At 44.3% G+C, this 21,862-nt stretch overlaps 1 protein-coding gene across 1 annotated transcript in view; it reads left to right on the top strand.

The window, feature by feature from the left end:
- The window catches only part of psmg1 (proteasome (prosome, macropain) assembly chaperone 1), a 39,048-nt gene extending 20,855 nt beyond the window's left edge, over positions 1-18,193 (top strand). The window contains exons 5-7 of the mRNA XM_034177476.1: positions 11,384-11,582; positions 12,972-13,102; positions 17,956-18,193. Of these exons, the coding sequence (XP_034033367.1) occupies positions 11,384-11,582; positions 12,972-13,102; positions 17,956-18,033 (408 nt within the window). The 3' untranslated portion in view covers positions 18,034-18,193. The remainder of the gene's footprint in view (positions 1-11,383; positions 11,583-12,971; positions 13,103-17,955) is intronic.
- The last annotated feature ends 3,669 nt before the right edge of the window (positions 18,194-21,862 follow it).

The raw sequence follows: 21,862 nt of genomic DNA, 5'->3' as shown, positions 1-21,862 counted from the left end.
AAAGTTATCGAAAGCTTTTCTCTATGTTGAAGGGTGTGGCCGCTATGGTGCCGCCATTTTGACCCTTCGCCATGGAACATCAAGTCATGATAACACCTTCATGCTTTGCCTGATTGACTTGAAACTTCACATGTATGATGACGGTTGATGCCTCAACACACCTGGCCCCTCTTTTTGTACACTGAGTGCCCCCGAATGGATGAATCATCAACATGTCATAACTTCTTGATGCATTGTGTGATTTGTTTAAAATTTTAACTGTGTGATGAGTGGTTGCTCTTGTATGCACATGCCCACATGTGGTCACAAGGGCACCCACTGGCCTGGGTAGGCGGTCGCATTGAACGAGGGCCCGTATATGACTGCTTGCAGTCCTAGTTTATGTTTTTTCTACTTTTATCATGTCTTACATTGTTTCAGATTTTGTTTTCGTGTTTCTTGTGAAGTACTTTGTGGTTTTTGTCAGTGTTTATAGGTTTTGTGTCAGAGGGAGGCACTAATACTTCCACAGAATGGTGGATTTCCTGCACCAGTCGTGTGAGGATCAGTTGATCTGTAGAGACCATGTGGACATCCAGATTTCTTTTTTTTAAGTCACCTTTTAATTCGGCTCAGACTGGCTCCTTTTCTCTAACCCTAACCCTAACCCTCTCTCTCTCTTGTATTCTTTAATTCACAGATACCGTTCATGTTGCAGTTGAACAGTAACCAAAAGTTACCAGTTTGTTATCCAACAAGTTTTTTCTTTTGAAATATTCTCTAAAATGTTGGACACGTTGTTCTCATTCAGGACCACAGAGATAAGTTCTTTATTTTCATGACCAGTTGTTTTTAAAAATAGCAAATTAATTATTTTATTTATTTTCTGGCCAAAAAAAAAAAAATCTGATTTGTGGCTTAAAACCTGATCCAAATCAGCTGTGGCGCTTTGAGTTAAAATGAAAACCTGCGGTTGCAGTTCAGTGCAAATACGGTGTGCTGTAATGTTACAGCCTTGTTCCAAAATGGAGTAAATTAATTTTTCCCTCAACTCTACTCACAACACCCCATAATTATTATTTTTTTTTTTTTGCATATTTATTAAAAATAAAAATGAAGGAATCACATGGATGTGTTCCCCTTGGCGTTGGTGCTTTTACTTTCTTTCTGTTTCACCTGGAGCCAGTACAGTGGAAACAAGCTGCTGTGAGAACAACTGGCATGTCAGACATCATGCTGCTGCGTCCACACCTCATCCACAGACACCCTTAATTTTCACTTTTTGAGCAACACACAACGCTTCACAAACACGGTCACTTAAATAAGAACTAAAAAAAATTTAAAAAACGGTGAGTGCGAGGCTTGCATGTTCAACCTCCAGCTGAGATGCATCTGCTGAACTGCAGAGAAAGGGTGATTTTAAAAAAAAAAAAAAGGGCAAATAGACTATTTGTCAGCCTGACTGACTGATGATCACACCGAGCCCCTGTGCTCACGGTCCGGTGTTGGGGGAGAGCTGAGCTCCTGACACCAGGAAAGATCCAAAACTTGGCAAGATGTGAAAAAATAAATAATTACCCAGGAAGACAGAAAGGGAAACACTAAATTTGACAATCTCTGTGTTGGCGCAGTGACATTGTGCCATTGCTTAGGGAGAGACATGGACTGTTGATGTTGTTTAAAAATGCAAAAGTACTTTTTATCAGATTATTCAAACAATCGATTGAATGCTGGATTACTCAATCGATTGAATGCTGGATTATTCAATCGATTGAATGCTGGATTACTCAATCGATTGAATGCTGGATTATTCAATCGATTGAATGCTGGATTACTCAATCGATTGAATGCTGGATTACTCAATCGATTGAATGCTGGATTATTCAATCGATTGAATGCTGGATTATTCAATCGATTGAATGCTGGATTACTCAATCGATTGAATGCTGGATTACTCAATCGATTGAATGCTGGATTACTCAATCGATTGAATGCTGGATTACTCAATCGATTGAATGCTGGATTACTCAATCGATAGAATGCTGGATTACTCAATCGATAGAATGCTGGATTACTCAAATAATCGATAGCTGCAGCCCTAGAAACATCTCAAGGATGGTCAGTGCAAACAGGAGGCTCCTGAGCTCATGTTTGAGCCTCATGGCAGAGGATGTGAATATTTCTTTTTTTTTTTTTTTATTATTATTATTATTTTTATACATTTGCAAAAATCTCACAATTTTTTTCCATATTGTCATTATTGGGGTTTGTGTGTAGAATTTTGAGGAAAAAAAATTATTTCTTCCATTTTAAAACAAGGCTGCCACATGCAATGTGGGAAAAGTGAATACTGTGAATACTTTCCGGATGCACTGTATATTGAGATTTGAAACTGACAAATAGTCAGAGATCTCTGCCAGTAGATCACCCTGGCGTATTTGTCTCATAGACGTGTCATAGTCTGGGCCACACTGAGAGCGTTTGGCCTGCAAAGTCTGGTTTGTTTGACTGAGCACTCTGAGTCATGGCGGGAGCCAGTCTGACCTGACTTGGTCAAATTTGACCAACAGATAAATGGTAAATGGAGTGCATTTATAGCACGCTTTTTCCATCTGCATCAGACACTCAAAGCGCTTTACAGATCAGTGCCTCACATTCCGCCCGACGTCAGGCTGCTGTCATGCACACCAGGAGCAGCACGCTGGGATTTGAACAGAGGATCCTCTGGTCTCAAGTCACCTCCCCTAAGATAAAGTATAGGTGAGTCCAGTGTACTGAACGCTCATTCACTGCCATTTAAAAGGATGCTTTGTATTCTGCATCCTAATTAGTGCAGCGGATAAGTAAATATTTACTGAGGGATACTTCAAATGGTGATGCAAGCACCAAATTTGGCACACATATTCCTTAGACATTACTCTTTTAAAAATGCCAAGTGGCCACATGAACTTTCAATAGGCGGCCAAGAAGGGGTCAATTGAAGAATTACACGGGTTAAAATTTAAAAATGCTCCAATCATATAGAAAGGTATTCCATATTATTTGTCTGATCATAAATATTCCAAAAAGGTATAGTTTGGACTATCTGTGAATGAATGTTGTGGAGTTATGGGGTAAAGACAGCAAAAACACTGAGAAAGGTCAGTTTCAGTTTGTACAGGTGTCAAAAGTTAAAGTTGTTCCAATTTTGGTAAAAAGTGTTGCAAATTACTGGTTGAGCTAATAGGACTAATAAATGGAATCGTTTTGACTGTGTTGCATGCTTGGTTTGCAAAGTAAAGGTTAAACAATATCAGCATCCATTGAATTCTATGACATGTGACATATGCTACCCTGTAACATGATAACTAAGCATGATACATGATGCAAACTATTCCTTTTTAAAACCATATTCACTCAACTAATGTACTCAATGTACTCAACTGTGTAATTCTTCAATTGACCCCTTCTTGGCCACCTATTGAAAGTTTATCTGGCCACTCGGCATTTTTAAAAGAGTAATGTCTAAGGAGTATGTGTGCCAAATTTGGTGCTTGCACCACCATTTGAAGCATTTTTTTCAGTTATCCGCTGCTTAAAGGAGTGTCTAAGAGTCTGTGACACAGAGACACACAAAGGCACAACCACATGAAGTCTGAGTTCAAACAACACAAGACTGCTCACCAAATATGACTGATATCATTGTTTAATGTAACATTATCATTACTCATTGGGTAATACAGTCTTCACTTCATTCTGCAATATTTGGGTGAAAAACAGGTCTTATTTCTCACCTTATTGATGAAAGTCAGTCATGGTCATCAGTGTGCCAAATCTGCAAAATATTTTTTATTCACATCATGTGTACAGCATAATTGATAAATTCCTTATTGCATAAACAATTTAGGTGACACAGGCTTTATATGGACCTGGTTTTGCATTGAAAGCTAACTGTGTCTGCCTCTTTTTTTTTTTTTTTTTTTGTTTGACTGATTTTTGCCATTACCTGTGATGGCAGGGTGAGCAGCCCCTCTCCTGGTTTTGGCCCTGGTGGTGTTCACGACTATGCTTATTAGCCTTTCTTTGGTTTGTGTCTTTGGCTACGTCTGGAGACGGCGGCGTGCACGTGCCCCTATCCCAGTTTTGTTTTGTTTTTTGGCTTGCATTTTGTCACAGCAAACGGAGTTGGTCTCCTGTTTCGCTATTACTGGTAACGGCAGCATTCGCACCCCCTCTCCCACTGCTGGCATGTATTCTGGCCACTGCTAGCCGTGTGGATTCGCCTGTGGAGCAGTCTGGATTATGGACGGCTCCCACTGCTGTGCTGCTTGTGGGCTTGCACTCCACGCAGATGTCGGTCATGTCCTCTGCCCAGCTTGTCTCGGGCTTGACCACCTGACAGAGGCGCTGTCAGGCCATCCCTGTATGAATTGCAGTTACATGCCTCGTGATGTGAGAGTGGCTCGGCTGGCACAGGTGCACCCTCAACAGGAGGCCGACCAGCTCCCACCTTCGGTGCAGGTGACTGCGCCCAGACGTTCAAAGCGTCGGAGTGAGGTCACTGCTACCGCGGCGCTTCCTCAGACGAAGCGGGTCAAAGCCGGTCATGGCCTTGCCGCACGGATAGAGCAGCTGTCTACAGAATTGGCTGAGGTGAAGTCATTGTTTCAAGTCCGGTAGCTGGAAGCTACCTTGCCTGAGATGGGGTCTTCTACGCCTATGCCTGAGTTGGCAGTGGAGGAGGATGTATTGTCTCTCGCTGCCTTGGCCTCTCATTTTGGGGTGGAAGCAGAGCCTTGGTCATCTCTTGCTTCTGAAATGGGTTCATTAGGCTCATCTCGAAGTGTAGTCAGTGAGTCAAGCGATGCCGCTGTGCAGGATGTTATGCGTAGGGCCTTAAATCTCCTCCGATTAGATATTCCAGTGGTGGAGGAGGTTGCCTCTGGGAGAGCTTTTTTCAGACGTGGGCGTGCGTCCACTGCTTTTTCTGTTCCCCCATCAGTGGACTATTTGCGGGAATTGCACGCATGTTGGCGGGACCCTCGAGCCTTATCGCGTCTCGGCGGACGGTTGAGCATCGTCCTCTATGAATGAGTCCGCCAGGGCCGGTTTGGATCGCATGCCAGTGGTTGACCCGGCGGTGGCCTCGCTTATTGTGTCTCCTGAGGAGGCTCTACACAGCGAGGCTCAGTGCCCAGGAACTCAGTACTGTGTGACTGACGGCCTCCTTCGCAGGGCTTATGTTGCAGGAGCGTGTGCTGGCCGGTTGGCTAATTCCCTGGCGCACCTCCTGTTTGCAGTTTCTGCATCTCTGCAGAACACTGGTGCTGCAGTGAGTGTGGTAGGATTTAATGATACTGCGTGGCAGGCTTTTGCCCTGATGTCAAGGGAGCTTGGCCGAGTTATGTCTTTCCTTGTTCAGGCTCGTTGGCAAGTTTGGCTGGCGCAATCTACCCTGACTGAGGCATGTCAGAGGGCCCTCTGTGGTGTTCCTGTGGAGCAAGGTGAGCTGTTTGGCCCGGCTGCCCTGGAGGCACTGGAGCAGACCATCCAGGCACGAAAGACTAGGCACCTCTCTGGCCTTAATGGAACGGTGCCCCCGCAGCGTTCGGGGCGTTCGTCTGTTGGCCGTGAGGTGCAGCCACACCCACCTCATTACCAGTCTGAGGGTTATCAGCGGGGCTCTCGGCGGAGGCCGGGTAGTGGTTTTCATGAGCCAGTCCGCCACCCGACCAGGCAGTCCCGAGCTTTGGATGGTGGCCGCCAACCCCCCAGGGTCCCTGGTGGTCATGGGGGTAGGAGGTGTGGCCACCGGGCCAGTAGTCGGATGGTTTTCCCATCTGCGGCTCGCCTACTGGGCTCCTCACGCTGTGGATCTGTGGGTGGTTGCTACTTGACCCGTGGCTATGGGTTGCAATTCCGACGCCGGCCACACATCTCGGACCAGGTTAAGGTGATTTTGTTTGCCGACCCGGTGACGGCCCAAGCACTAGACCAGGAGCTCTCCACCCTCTTGACCAAGGGTACTATCGAGGAGGTGGATCCTCTGCAGCAACCCTGAGGCTACTATTCAACATATTTCCTCATGCCAAAGGGGCCTGGCGGGTTTCGTCCAATTTTAGATCTTCGGGAACTCAATCATTATTTGAAGGTGCTGCCGTTTCACATGTTGACCACGGCGGAGGTCCTTCAAACTGTGGCAAGGGGAGAGTGGTTTACATCAGTAGGTCTGACCGATGCCTATTTTCATGTCCCCATTGCGGCAGACCACCGCCGCTTTCTGGGGTTTGCCTCTCATGGTCATCATTGGCAGTTTCGGGTACTTCCGTTTGGCCTCTCCCTTTCTCCAAGGGTGTTTACTCGGTGTGTACGGGCAGCTCTCGCCCCGCTGCAAGCATGTGGAAGGCAGTTTCTGCCATATCTCGATGATTGGCTTCTGTGCGCCCCATCTCAAGCACATGCATCTCAGGTTACGCATCGGCTACTTGCTCACCACACATCCTGGTTGGATCTTACGGTCGACCTGGAGCAGAGTTGCCTTAATCTTTCTCAGCCCACTGTTTTTCTCAGGGTGACCTTGGATTCGACTTCCATGGAGGCTCGTACATCCAACCGCAGGATAGACGATATCCTCCAGTTGGTCAGTCAGTTCAAATTAGGCAGGTGGTTTCCATACATCGCCTACGTGCAACTTCTCGGCAAACTGGCGTCAGTCACTCGTGTCGTGCCGCTGGGCTTCTTTCGTTACTCCCTGTGCAGAGGTGGCTCAACCTCTTTCGTCTGGACCCCCGACTGCACAGCCATCGTGAGCTCATGAGGACATGGTTGTGCCTCCGGGCCTTGGCTCCCTGGTGGAACAGGGCTTGTTTGTCCAGGGGTGTCCCGGTGGGGCTAGTGGTGTACCGCAGGGAGGTGGTCACCATGGGTGTCAGTTCCACGGCTTGGGGAGTGGTCTGGCAGCACCAAGCTGTTCATGGGCTCTGGAGCCGGCAGGATCGCTTGTGACATATCAGTGTGCTGGAGCTACGGGTAGTACATCTAGCTCTGAGGCACTTTCTTCCCCACCTGGAGGGGAGACGCATTCTGGTACGGTAGGAGAACACCTCTCATCTATCACATCGACCATCAGGGGGGCACCAGATCCGCAGAAGTCTCCAGAGGTCTGCTGGAGTGGCCTTTCCTCATCTGTCCACTCTGCGGGCAGAGTATCTACTGGGAGAGCAGAACTGAGCTGCGGATGCTCTCTCTCGTCAGGCACCTGCTCCAGTGGAGTGGTGTCTTCACGCCGATGTGGTGAGCATGATCTGGGACGTCTGTGGTCGCGCAGGGATGGATGTGTTTACGGCGGGAGTATTGAGTCATTGCCCTCTGTGGTTTTCCCTTACATTGGTGTTGGTTGCGTTGGGTTGGGATGCGTTTACTCATCTGTGGCCCATGGTGCTCCTGTGCACTTTTCCTCCTCTTCCGTTGGTTTGGCCCACTCTACAGAGGATTCTTAGGGAGGGCCACAGACTGTTGCTGGTGGCTCAGTCCGGACCCGCGCGTCCATGGTTCACATTGCTGCAGAGTTGATGTCAAGGCGACCCATGGTGTCTTCCACCCTGGGGGGAGAGATCTTCTCTCTCATTTGGGGAGTCCCATATGGCACCCCGATCCTCAAAGCCTGAACTTGTGGGTGTGGCTGCTGGCTGCCAGGGGTCAAGACTGCCTGGCCTCACGTTCCTGTCGGCGTACCATTTTGTCTGCCAGGGCACCTTCTACCCAGCAGCAATATGACAACAGGTGGCAACTATTTTGTTAGTGGTGTTCTGCCTGCAGTGCGGCTCCAGTCACCTGTTCCATATCTGCTATTCTGGATTTTCTCCAAATTGTCCTTGATGGGGACTGCGCTCCCTCAACACTGAAGGTTGCATCCACCCGCTGCCCCACGTGCACCAGCCTGGGATCTGACCCTGTTTCTCAAAGCCCTTTGTCATCCTCCTTTCGAGCCTTTGGCAGAGGCAGACCTCAAATGGCTCTTGGCTAAGCCTGCGTTTTTGTTGGCATCGTTTACGCTGAATGAGTGGGTGTGTTACATGCTCTTTTTGCCAGCCACTCGTGTCTCAGATGGGGTCCCTCTCGGGCTGATGTTACCCTGTGGCTGAACACAGCATTTTTGCCTAGGGTGTTGTCCCGTGCTCATGGTAACCAGCCATTGAGATTGGCACGATTTCGACCCCGGTCGTCTGTGGTCGGGGATGGGTCCAGTGGGAGCACTGGAAGCGTGTTTTACGGCTACCGGGGGTCTGAGACGCTCTGACCAGCTGTTTTTGTGTCATGGGGGTCCTAAGTTGGGCTTTCCTTTGTCTAAGCAGCGGCTCTCTCATTGGTTCATTGCTGCTATCTGCCATGCCTATCGTGCAGGGGGCTGTTTCTGGCCGGACGGCGTGTGGACTCACTCTGCCAGGATTGTCTCTGCTTCCTAGGCAGCTATGAGTGGGGTTCTGTTGGATACCATTTGCGCTGTGGCATCATGGGCTTTGCGAGTATGTTCACTCGTTTCTACAATGTCAATGTGGCTGACCCTCATCCTTTGGGTCATGTGCTCCTGTCGGGGTCCTCTGGGTCCCTTCTCTGAGGTAGGTGCTCAGGATTCCTCGTGACATTGTTGGTATTATTCATTCAGTGCTTTCAGCACCGCCCTCTGGCGGTCAGGGGGGATGAAATGGAACGAAGGTTACGTATGTAACCACGGTTCTATGAATCCCGAATGACCACCAGAGATTCTCTGTCACTTGGAATCTCCGCGTTGCGCGAGAAGATTTTGTCGGAACAGAGCCTCGGATGATGTCTGCTTATATTCACTGTGATTGGTCATCCGTGGTGTCACGGGTGTGACTATTTTGGTATTATTACTCGAACTGCGCATGCACGAAGGGATCATTCAGTGCTTTCAGCACCACCCTCTGGCGGTCATTCGGGATTCATAGAACCGTGGTTACATATGTAACCTTCGTTTTCTGCTGTTTATGACCTGAAATTTCAAAAGCAAGGATGAATCTTATGTAGCTCGGAACAGTCTCTATCACGCACTGTCATATTTTTCCACAGTCACCTTCCCGTTCCACATACTTAGGCCAATGGCAGACAGGTTTTTTTTCCATTCCATCTGTGACACAATCAGCCATCTTGCACCTGTGCATAATCTGTGTAATGGCATCCCTGCAAATGTGCTTTCATTGTGGCAAAAAGGGAAAAAGTTGGAGGGCGTGAGGTCCAGGTGGTACAGTGAGTGTTGTAAGATTCAAACCACTATGATGCCTGTGTGTGTTAACATGCGTGGACGAGCATTGTCACATTGATGAATTAGGTTTTCCATGACAAGTGTGCACACAGATTCTGCAGTGTCCATGTATCGGTCGGAGTCAACAGTGTTGCCATGTTCCAAGAATTGTATGATGACTACGCCATCACACCCGCTTGATGCTGTCCATCTGTGGCTGTTATGGGGCACCTCCTACTGGCCTTGTCATGCAGACTGTCTGGATTTTTGTCCTTCAGACTCCTCCCACATCCTGACTGCACTGACATCCACACAGGTGTTGCCATAGAAACACATTCCTCAGTGAATGTCCACAGATGCTCCTAAGTAGAGCTGATGATCATTGGGTGATAAATAAATACCCTAAATCAGTGATTTCAAAGGTGCAGCATAAGAGCCACAACCTGAACACATTCAGTTAAGTTCATATTTTATTACGTCACATCAGCTCAGGGGGACGCGAGGGGACACAGCAGGGGGACGCGAGGGGACACAGCAGGGGGACGCGAGGGGACACAGCAGGGGGACACAGTGCAGCTGAGCTCATTGCAGAAGTTGACGTTGGATCTTTGCTGCCTCTGATTCTACATCTGAACAGGTTTCTGTCATAAACTTTGAGAGCATGTTGAAGGCTGACGTGACAAAAACAAAAGACAAACACGTTGTACATTCTTCCACCTCCAAGGACAAGAGATGTAATCCACTTCAAAACCCATTTCATGAGAAATATACTCAACAAAAATATAAACGCAACACTTTTGGTTTTGCTCCCATTTTGTATGAGATGAACTCAAAGATCTAAAACTTTTTCCACATACACAATATCACCATTTCTCTCAAATATTGTTCACAAACCAGTCTAAATCTGTGATAGTGAGCACTTCTCCTTTGCTGAGATAATCCATCCCACCTCACAGGTGTGCCATATCAAGATGCTGATTAGACACCATGATTAGTGCACAGCTGTGCCTTAGACTGCCCACAATAAAAGGCCACTCTGAAAGGTGCAGTTTTATCACACAGCACAATGCCACAGATGTCGCAAGATTTGAGGGAGCGTGCAATTGGCATGCTGACAGCAGGAATGTCAACCAGAGCTGTTGCTCGTGTATTGAATGTTCATTTCTCTACCATAAGCCGTCTCCAAAGGCGTTTCAGAGAATTTGGCAGTACATCCAACCAGCCTCACAACCGCAGACCACGTGTAACCACACCAGCCCAGGACCTCCACATCCAGCATGTTCACCTCCAAGATCGTCTGAGACCAGCCACTCAGACAGCTGCTGAAACAATCGGTTTGCATAACCAAAGAATTTCTGCACAAACTGTCAGAAACCGTCTCAGGGAAGCTCATCTGCATGCTCGTCGTCCTCATCGGGGTCTCGACCTGACTCCAGTTCGTTGTCGTAACCGACTTGAGTGGGCAAATGCTCACATCCGCTGGCGTTTGGCACGTTGGAGAGGTGTTCTCTTCACGGATGATGCGAAGGAGATGTGTTGCACTGCATGAGGCAAATGGTGGTCACACCAGATACTGACTGGTATCCCCCCCCAATAAAACAAAACTGCACCTTTCAGAGTGGCCTTTTATTGTGGGCAGTCTAAGGCACACCTGTGCACTAATCATGGTGTCTAATCAGCACCTTGATATGGCACACCTGTGAGGTGGGATGGATTATCTCAGCAAAGGAGAAGTGCTCACTATCACAGATTTCGACTGGTTTGTGAACAATATTTGAGGGAAATGGTGATATTGTGTATGTGGAAAAAGTTTTAGATCTTTGAGTTCATCTCATACAAAATGGGAGCAAAACCAAAAGTGTTGCTCTACACGGTCTCTGTGGGGGGTTGAGTCTGTGTCTCATCATCTCACTGATCTCACTAAATGTATATAAGCTTTGAACACTGGACCAAATGCTGTCCGTCCAGTGTTGATGTGTTTTTACCTTTTAAACATTATTTGTATCCTAACGCAGAACATCAAGTGAGGTAACAAAATGTGAAATTTGATATAATGAAATAATGAAGTTAATAATGAAATTTGCATCATGTTTAAATGAAATTGGTCTTTCAGGTCGTCGGCCCCATGGTGGATGGTGTTAAACCGGTTTCTGTCCCCTGTAGGTGCTGGGCTGTTTCCAGCAGAGGGAGCTAAATGTGATGGTGCTGTCAGACTGCTCTGTTATTGACTACAAGACTGCAGACCACCTGGACAGTAACTCCGCCCCCTTCTTGCGTGCTGTCTGCACCAGTACTTTTGGCGGTCGCCCTTTGTGCTGGTCACTGGAGCAGCCCAACATCGTGACTGGACTTCCAGCTGCGGGTCAGTTCTGAAGGTCCTGTCTGTTGGAGTTGTCGGGTTTTGAGTGGATGATGTTTGTTGTGTTGTTTTTGTGTCTGTTTGAGATGTGGAGGATCTAATGAGCTGCAAACTGCAAAATCTCAGCTTCCTTTGAAGACTTTAATCATCTCAAATCCTGGAAAATAACTCAAATCTGAAACATCTCAACCACTTTTACAGCTTAGTTTACAAACTACAGTCAGAAAGGCTTTTATTCACCAAGTATCCACAGAACACAAGGAATCTGACTTGGGTTTGGCTGCAGTCTCTCTGTATGGCATGTAGACATATAAACACTGAATAATTCACAGGAATAAAATGTGCAAAGGAAAAATAGACAAACAGATTGAAGCTATACATGAGGTATATGAATGAATGAGTGAGGGTTTTTTGTCAGGTTAAATTGTTCATCAGTGTGATGGCCTGTGGACAAACTGTTCCTGTGTCTGGTTGTTCTGATGTTGACCAGAGGGGAGGAGTTTAAACAGGGTGTGTCCAGCATGGGAGGGGTCTGCAGAGATGTTGCCAGCTGGTTTCCTGGTCCTGGAGCAGAATAAGCCCTGGATAGAGGGCAGACTGGCTCTGATGATTTTTTTTTTTTCTGTGCCTGTCATGTTTGGAGGCAGAGGGAAACCAAACAGAGATGGAGATGCACAGGACAGACTGGATGATGGATGTGTAGAAGATGATGAGCAGTTTCTGGGCAGGTTGAACTTCCTGAGCTGTCCGAGGAAGTACATCCTCGGCTGTGCCTTTTTCCTGATGATCTATGTGGGAGGTCCACTTCAGATCCCGGGAGATGGTGAATCCCAGGAACCACAAAGTGTCTGCAGTAGGCACAGTGCTGTTGAGGATGGCGGAGCGATGGTGGGTTCCTCCTGAAGTCTACTGTCATCTTCACAGTCTTGAGTGGGTTCAGCTCCCGGTTGTTCTGACCACCCCAGAGGACCAGCTGTTCCACCTCCTGTCTGTATGGAGCCTCATCACCATCCTGGATGAGTCCAGTGATGGTGGTGTCGTCTGCAAACTTCAGGAGATTAACAGAGGACTTCCCTGAGGTGCAGTCCGTCACATTTCATAATGTGAAGAACATCACACTCTGAATGCAGACTGATCCTTTAATTTGGGTTTCCTGAGATAAAATATCTACCCACACCTTCACAGTCCACATCCACATTTCCCTGCTCTTTCTTTCTTGGTGGCGGTAAAATCAGCATGAAGGGGGCGGAGTTGTGAGCCGCCAGCTCTGTCTGTTATTCAGGCTGTTGGTACATTCTGCACTTTGAGTGTCTCTGCAGCGCCACCAAGCTTGTAGACATAGCACCTCGGCTGATCTCTGCTGATTGGCTCATTGTTTTTTGTTTTTATCAGTTCTCAGCCACTGCCAGGTCCACCACATCCCGTCAGTGCTTTACCAGTGTTACAGTGACATCAGCAGCACCGACTCCGTCACCATGCAGACCTACAAACCCACTCTCAGCTCTCTGGGCGACTCCATACAGGTGAGCTGTGCTGTACAGGTGAAACGGCACTGGACATGCCTCCATTACAATACTTCAGACAAGGTGCAGAACCCGGTGCCGTCCCTGTTCGGTTCAATCACAAAACACCAAATCACAACCCAAGTCACCCCAAGGTGTTCTAACCTCACCAACTCCCTGAGCAAGCCCACAGGTGAGAGTGAAAAGGGAAACGCTCCCTCAGGTGTTGTTTCAGGAAGAAACCTCAAGCAGACCAGACTCAGAGGGGTGGCCCACTGCTTAGACCAAACTAACGGTAACCACGGGCAGCATGCTCCACTCCACCACAAGAGTCACACCCAAGACTTTCTCAGCAGTAAAACAGAATACCACACAGCATGCTAATGTCTGCTAGCCTTTAGCTTCACTGACTGAGCCAGAATTTAGATATGATGACACAGATCTGCTCCATTATTAGTCTTAAAATTAAGATTGGGGAGGGAAATGGTTCAGTATAACACCAATATCTTTGTCATACAATAGGGAAAACCAATGGCAGGAGAAACCTTTTATGGCCTGCTGAGGTAGAGATGCTACCTTGGTCAGGGGCAGAGAAAAGAAAGCATTTTTTTGATTGTGGAAGGAAACCGACACAAACGCAACAAGAACATGCAAACTCCACACAGAAAGGACCAGGTGAAACGCAATCCTGTGACCTTCTTGCTGTGAGGCAACAGTGCTAACCACTAAAGCCCTGGAAGAAAGTATTAAGTTCTCTGTGGAGATCAAAGGACAGTGTAGGATCAAAGGTCACCCCAAGGTTTTCCACTTTATCACCATTACATATAACACAGGAGTCTAAGGTTAACATTGGTTAAAGTGATGTCTGGGTCTCTCAGGACCAATGTCCATCATCTCAGTTTTGTCGGAATATAAGAGTAATGTCACAGTATCTGAGCAAGAGGCACTATGTGCAGAGAGAAGAGCAGAGGGCCTAATACCGACTCCTGCGGTACCCATATTTTACTAGAACAAGATTTGAATTAATGTTATACAAGTCACGCTATAAAAGTGACGAGATAAAGAACATGTCAACCACATGACAGTATTGCCAGTAATACCAAGGGATGGGTATCGAGAACCGGTTCCTTTTGGGTATCATTAAGAAATGATTCGATCCACCCATATCTATAATCTTTTTGCGTAACGATTCTGTTATCAGTCCTTCAGAGTGGCCGTTGTTTTTGGGGGTGTTTGTCAGGGAAATGATCATTTCTTTACATTGATTACAGACCCTGTAGCGGGTCTGTAATCAACTTTTCTGCAGCACAGCTTTGCTTTGAACCTTGAACCAAGCGAAGCAGTGATCCACAGATCGAAGCAGTGCTTCGATCTACTGCTTCATTGATTCATTGTTTTGTTTTGCTTTACCTTTTTTTTATGTTAAACCGACCTGTTATGGTCTTCTGAAACAGTTGATGTATTTTATAACTTAAAAATGGGACCGATGCTAATGTGTTAGCATGTCTATGGCATTTTCAATGTTAAAGTTAGCATTAAGCAGTTCGCATCTCAGCACGTTTGTGTGCATTTGTTTTCTGTATAATAATTAATGGCTCAGCGTTTGTTGTCGTGAATGAGTCAAATGTATTAAAATTGTAATATTTAAAAAAAAATGTTTTGTTTATATATTAATAATAGGAAGAACAACAATAATAATATAATAACTAATGCTAGAATACAATTTTAGAGAGAGACAAAAAGAACCTGATTAAAACACAATGGAAAATATAAAACGAACTAACAATGAACATAAATATAGAAATAAGTGTTTCCTGTGAACACCTACTGACTCTTACACCTTCACTTCATCCCTGTTTTATTTAAGTTTAATGACAGTTTGTTCCATATTTTCAATGTGTTAATTTCTGCCAAACTCGAAAAGTGCTGCATCCTTGTAAGAGCAGAATACAACTGGAATGAATTTGAATAAGGAAAGTTGTTTTTTTTTTTCTTCTCACTAAATGGATGCTGCACTCACTGCAGTTTATTGTCTGGAATAGTCCCAGATTGCATTTCAGAGCTTCTAGAATTTAAACATTTTCGTGCAGGTGGTGTTGGGGGTAATTTTGGGTTTGTTTTTTTTGTTTTTCACCATTTTCATCCCTGAATATGTCAATCGTGAGTCACTTTTGTGCAGATTAGTTACTAACTGGGACTCCTGTCTTGTTGGGAGAAAGAAACGAGAATCGTCCTCCGTTGTGTTCACACAGCTCCAAACGCTGTGCGGCTCTCTGCTGAGTCAAGTTAGAATGATAGTCCAGTCGGAATTAATAACTTCAAAGCAAAACACAGTTTAAATCAATTGACACCTTTTTCCAGACATTGTAATACAAACTCCAATCGATCAAAACATTTTTTTTTTTTTTTTTTTTTCCCCCCCTCCCAAAATGAGACGTCCTGCGCTGATGTGCAGCAGCCGGCTGAGCTCAGCTCAGAGGTACGGAGAGATATTCATGTCAAAATGTCTGAAAGAAAATGCTTTTGACAAAAACTACAGATTTTATTTTTATTTATGTCCAGAGATCAAGGATCCAGTGACCAATTTCATATTTATTTACTTTAAGACTCAGTAAAATACATAGAAAACCTGTGAAGCCTACTTTTAGTACACAGAAAATTCACAAGAGGTATCAATATGTGATAAGGAATCTGATCAATAAGCGGAATCGATAGATAAAATCTTATCAATACCCATCCCTAGTAATGCCAACGTAACTCTCACTAACGTCTAACAATAGCAGCACTGTGGTGGTATTTGAGTCTGTAGCAACCAGATTCTTCAGCACTTTATTAAGTGCTGTCTCTGTGGAGTGGTGCATTCTGAACACTGACTGTAAACTCTGTGGTACCTCTACAGTAGTTGTTTAGATATGCTGGTTGGGATTTAGGCCTGGGCGATATATCGACTTTATTGACTTTATTTCAAGTTTTTTTCTTCTCTTGCTGCAGCTCACCTTTTTGTTCCGAGGACCTACCATAGCTCCCCCCTCCCCATCCCGTTTCCTTCACACAGTAACAAACATGGCTAACTGCTAATGAAGAGCAAGTTTCGTTACTGGTTTGGGATTGCTGCAACAGACATGGAACAAGTGACTGCACACTGCAAATTCGCTCCCATATTTTTGTATAAATAAATCAGAATAAAATAAGAGGAAAAAACATATAGCTTCAGCTTAATAACTATGAAAAATAACAAAAATCAGCAGCTTGTATTTTTATTCTGACTCCAGTTCATTTTAGTGTGATGAAGTCATCCTTTTTTTTTCTTCTCATCAGTCAAGTTTTGTGCTTGAACATGACATTAAGCTCAAGATTAACCAAGTACATACCTGTTAAAGTTCAGAGTTCTCACCTGCTTTATGTGATCTGTGCCTCTGAACATTTTAAGGATTTTTTGAGGATATTTGACCTTTTATTTCATCTCATGATCTCATAAATTCAGTATATGATGCACATATGGTGTGAACAGGACGGTGCCATCAGAAAAACACCGGTAGAGGAAGTGGAAAGAGAAGTAAAGGCAGCTCCACGGTTTGTTTTTTTTTTTTTTTTTTAACATGTTGACTCAGGTTAAAATCCTCTTTCTCTGCTCTGTGCGCGCTGTCTCATGTGCACAGATGGTTCTCAGCAGAATGTAACGTCTCGTGCCTCCGTTCAGGAATCTCCCTCTTCCACCCCCTCCCTCCCTCCCAGTCTGCAGCCGGTTGACTACACACACACACACACACACCTCCTTCGGTAAACTGCACATTTTAGACAGCTATAAACAAGACAGCCACTGTTTTAATCAGCCGTCTTTTTCAAAATTTGAATGTCCAATTGACGACAGGTCGGCTCGCTGTCGACGGTTTCGGTAGTTGATGTAGCTGTGACTAGTTGACTAGTCGTGGCAGCCCTGCTGCACAGCTCAGCTCCACTGACAGCAGACTCATTCTGTTATTTCACAAAGAAAAATAATCCAAGCAGATTATTTGCTGAGTCTCATGACTGATGACCCAAAATCATCTCCACTGCTGTTTTCTTTTAAAGTGCGCTGGGTAGCCTGTTGTGATGGAGTGTATGTACAACGCCGTTCTACCTGCCGAACCCAAAAGGAAGTACATGAGCACAAGATGAGAACAGAAACAGACAGTTCCTTTGACTTCATGCTTGGTTTGTGCTCTTGTCAACTGTGGGACCTTATATGTAGACAGGTGTGTGTCTTTCCAAATCATGTCCAATCAACTGAATTTACCCCAAGTGGACTCCAATTAAGCTGGAAAAACATCTCAAGGATGATCAGTGGAAACAGGAGGCACCTGAGCTCAGTGTTGAGCTTCATGGTAAAGCCTGTGAAGACTTCTTAGTTTTGTTGTTTTTTGTTTGTTTGTTTGTTTTTTAGGGGAGGTGGTGGTCTCATGCAGATGGAAAAGTGCTATATAAATATGCAGTCCATTTACCTTTTTTTTTTTTTTTTTATATATATATATATAAATTTGCAAAAATCTCAAAACTTTTTTTGTAGAATTTTGAGGAAAAAAAAATGAATTTCAACCATTTTGGAATAAGGCTATAACATAAAAAGTGTAGTGCTGTGAGTACTTTCTGGATGGGCTGTGTACATGACACACCCCACCCATAAAGTGGACCTCCAAGACCCCGGCCAGACTGGGGTTGGCAAGAGGAAATGTCTTCAAGGAATGAAACCGATCCACTTGTCGACCTACTTGGATCCTCTGACCAAGAACCTCGGGATGCCTTCTGGAAGAGAAAACTTGGCAAAGATAAATCTTGAGCTGGTGGTGGGCAATGTTTGTGTGTGTAAATCTCATGCTGTGGACTTCTTTCCTCAGGTGGAGGCATCCCCCTGCCTAGATGTCCTGCAGCCTCTTCTCCATGGTGCTGATGTCCACAGTAATCTGTACATGTGAACAGCTGTGTGTCTGAACCTGAAGCAGTAAACTTCACCTTCCTTTACATGCCAGGAGTGTTTGGTTTTCATTTTCTAATGACTCTGTTTCACTGACAGAAAACACATTGACTCATCCCTAATCTTGTTCTTTAACCCTGATTAAAGGATCAAAGACACGATTCACCCTTTGATTTGGATCCACATCAAAATTGAGTGGGTTCTTCTTTGGTCCAGACCCCACCTTTTTGACAGTTAGGTTCTCAGTTTAGTACATTCTCAGGGTTAGGTGCAAAACAGCACAACACCGTTCTCATGAGAAAGAAGACAAAGGTACAAATGTTTAACAGTGATAACATATATACAAAATCTTTAACAATGAGGATCAAAGATAAGTCCTCAGAATGAGAGCATCATGATCAGGATTAAAGGTCAGCAGTGAGGATCAAAGGTCAGGTAAAATGACTGCATTGTGTACTTCACAAAGATGCCTCACTTTCAGCCATTCACACACAGACCCACTGTTAGTGTGCTCAGCTGCACATCAGGAGCAACTTGAGGATTTGAGTTTGAGCAAGGGCCCTTGGGGTGTCTTTTTTTGGTGGGGGGGACCTTACAGGGATTTGAACAGAGGATCCTCTATTCTAATGAATAAAGGTCAGCAGTGGGCCCTTGTCAGTGGTGGGCACAGTTTCGATAATCCGATAACAGATAATTATCGAAGATAGTTTTTATTATCGGATTATCTTTTTAGATAACTTTAAAAACCATTATCAGACCTATTATCTTCCGATTAATTTTTGTCCGATAACCTTTAGACCGATTAACAAAGCTGAACAGCGACAAGCATTTTTAAAATTTAAAATCAGTTCAGCACCTACCTGTTAAAAGTTTTGTAGCAGATGTACAGTTCTACCCTCTGCAAACAGCGCTGGTTCTATGAAAAATGTCTCTATCCTCTGCAGGCAAAGGAGAACTGGTCACCAAAAAAAACATTTCCTTTAACACCATACTGATACACTGGCAATATCACCCAAGTCATCCAGAGACATACATTTTTAACTTGTGGTTCAAATTTTAACCAAACTAATTTTGGACAAGTTATTTAAAATTACTGTCATGTCTGAAGTTTTATAAAGTGAAAATATCAGATATGTTTTAGTTTTAAAGTAATGTGCTAATTTTAAGGTTTTAGTGAGCACATGCTGTGCCCAGCAGTGCATTATGGGTGATAGGGTAATCTCAGTACGTCACGACAGGACAAATGCATTTCAGACACACTGTTCAGAGTCCACGGACAACGGCATTAAACTCTAGTGCCTAAAATTCTCGTGAATATGTTCTTTGGGTTTATAGACTTATTGTATTTGCGTTTGTTAAATTCCACACATCTTAAATGTAGCAGACATGGATTATCTGGAATTTTGTTTTGGCAAGTTTTCAAGGCCTCTACTGCCATCTACTGGCCAGTAGTGTTCATGGCAGTATTTGCAGTATTTTTTTTTTTTTTTTTTTTTTTACAAATTAAGTTTAAAAACAAAACAACAAAAAAAAAAACATTACAAGACAGCTCTGCGGTGTTTGCACAGCGCGAGCGGCTTGTAGCCCCTCAGCAGCAAGATAACCTCACGATGGCTGACCAGAATAATATCAAATAGGTTTGATTTTCATTCAACCATACGATCGGCGATCAGGAGGTGGTCGTCAGAAGTTAAACAAGGCTTGTTACTCCATGTACACTACACAATGCAGGACACACGATTAACCTGAAACTCGGTCCAAAATATTGTCACACGAATGAAAAATCATCTGAAAAAGGGCCAAAACTCGCACAGTGTAAAGCCAACATTTATGTGTCAAGACAATATTGAGTGCACGTTTTACAACATCATAAAACGTGCGCACAGCACAATATAATAAATTCAGCGTACATTCTCTCCACATGCAAAACATTTTACGATGACACTTGCAGGGCTCCGTAGAAATGCCTGTTTTTACAAATAAAAAATGGAATATTTTACAAAAGCACATTTATCTGTAAACACCAACACACGACACGTCACATTAACGTGTTGGTTTACACAATGAATGACTGAACCAATCAGTGTTTAGCAGAGGCACTTTTACCCAGAATCCTTTGCGATCTGTTTGTTACAAAACCTCAGAATTAGTGCATTATTCAACATTAAAAGATATGTTATATTTTAACTTTGTACAAATGACAGAATTGACATTAATGGAGTTATTCTATCAGTATTCATTTTATTTATAAATCAAAACCATAAGTCAGCACTGCTTTATTTTCCAAGACCTCCGCCTGACCAGAGCGTTGTGATTGATAGAGAGCTGGTTTATGGCTGCTCTCAGAGTGCTTCTGTGCTGGAAGCTGTGCAGTAAACAAGAGCTTCCAGCAGAGGACAGGATGTTCAAAGACAGAAGTGTGGGCTCATTGTTTGGGTCTGTTGTCGTTTTTAATTCTAGTAGAAGCCATTGTGGTGTTAAAACTCAGTTTATTAGTAGTTGCAAATGTACCAGAGACAATATTGGAATTTATCGGTTATCTGTAACTTCTGTTACATTTTTGGGTGGTTTATCATTTTATCTTCATCAAACATAACTTTTCAGTTATCTGATTATCTGTTATCGAAGTTAATTTTTGGTTATCTGTGCTCACCACTGGCCCTTGTACTGTTTGATATGGTAAAGCACTGTTTACCATATCAATGGACAACAAAGCGCATAGACTATTTTGTATATATTGTTCAAAATGTGCATTTGTGTTTATTGTTTGAACCTTTTTGTTGTACACTCTTTCACACAAGACCTCAAATTACCTTTATAAAGTGTCAAAACAGTTGTTTATTATAGTTTGCTGTGTTTTGAATAAATGTGTGAAAATTATTTTCCGCTTTACTTTTTCCTTTCTTATTTTTGATTGTAAACCTTTATTACACTTATAAAACACAACAAAAACATATATATTCTGAAAGCACAGGTTGTCCTGAAAAAAAGAGACATAAAACCTGATTGTGGGATGCAGAGAGAGCTGTTAACAGCAGTAATAAAACATTTATGCCAGGTGAGTAACCTATCAAATCAAATTAATTTTATTTATATAGCGCCAAATCACAACAAACAGTTGCCCCAAGGCACTTTATATTGTAAGGCAAAGCCATACAATAATTACGGAAAAACCCCAACGGTCAAAACGACCCCCTGTGAGCAAGCACTTGGCGACAGTGGGAAGGAAAAACTCCCTTTTAACAGGAAGAAACCTCCAGCAGAACCAGGCTCAGGGAGGGGCAGTCTTCTGCTGGGACTGGTTGGGGCTGAGGGAGAGAACCAGGAGAAAGACATGCTGTGGAGGGGAGCAGAGATCAATCACTAATGATTAAATGCCAAAAAATGCCCTCGGATCCCGTTGCTTTGTTCACATTTTTGTTGGCCATCAACGGCTGTGCTCCTTGCTTGCTGATGCGGTTGGTGCACTACACGATATTGACTTTGCCTGATGTGATTAATATGGTGGGGTGCGGAGTTTATTCCTCCTTGGCTGAGTTTTGCCTAATTTTATGCATGTTTTGGTTGCTTCTTTTGTTGGTTTGTTGTTTTAGTTTGCAGGTGGACTGGAAACTTTAAATTGTCCAGATTTGCCTTGTAAAAGAGGTCTTTTGATGTCAATGGGACTAACCTGGTTAAATAAAGGTAAAATTAAATTTAAAAATTAAGAGTAACACACAGGTCAGTGAACACTGGGAAAAAGCTGCCATCCAGCACTTTGAAGACATTTTCAGGGGCTTTGAAAGGACATGAATCCATCAAACACGGAGATCAAGCATCCAGAAGTCAAG

This window comes from Thalassophryne amazonica, chromosome 9, assembly GCF_902500255.1.
Source record: "Thalassophryne amazonica chromosome 9, fThaAma1.1, whole genome shotgun sequence".
In the NCBI taxonomy this organism is placed as follows: domain Eukaryota; kingdom Metazoa; phylum Chordata; class Actinopteri; order Batrachoidiformes; family Batrachoididae; genus Thalassophryne; species Thalassophryne amazonica.
This window is presented reverse-complemented; position numbering and strand designations above follow the sequence as displayed.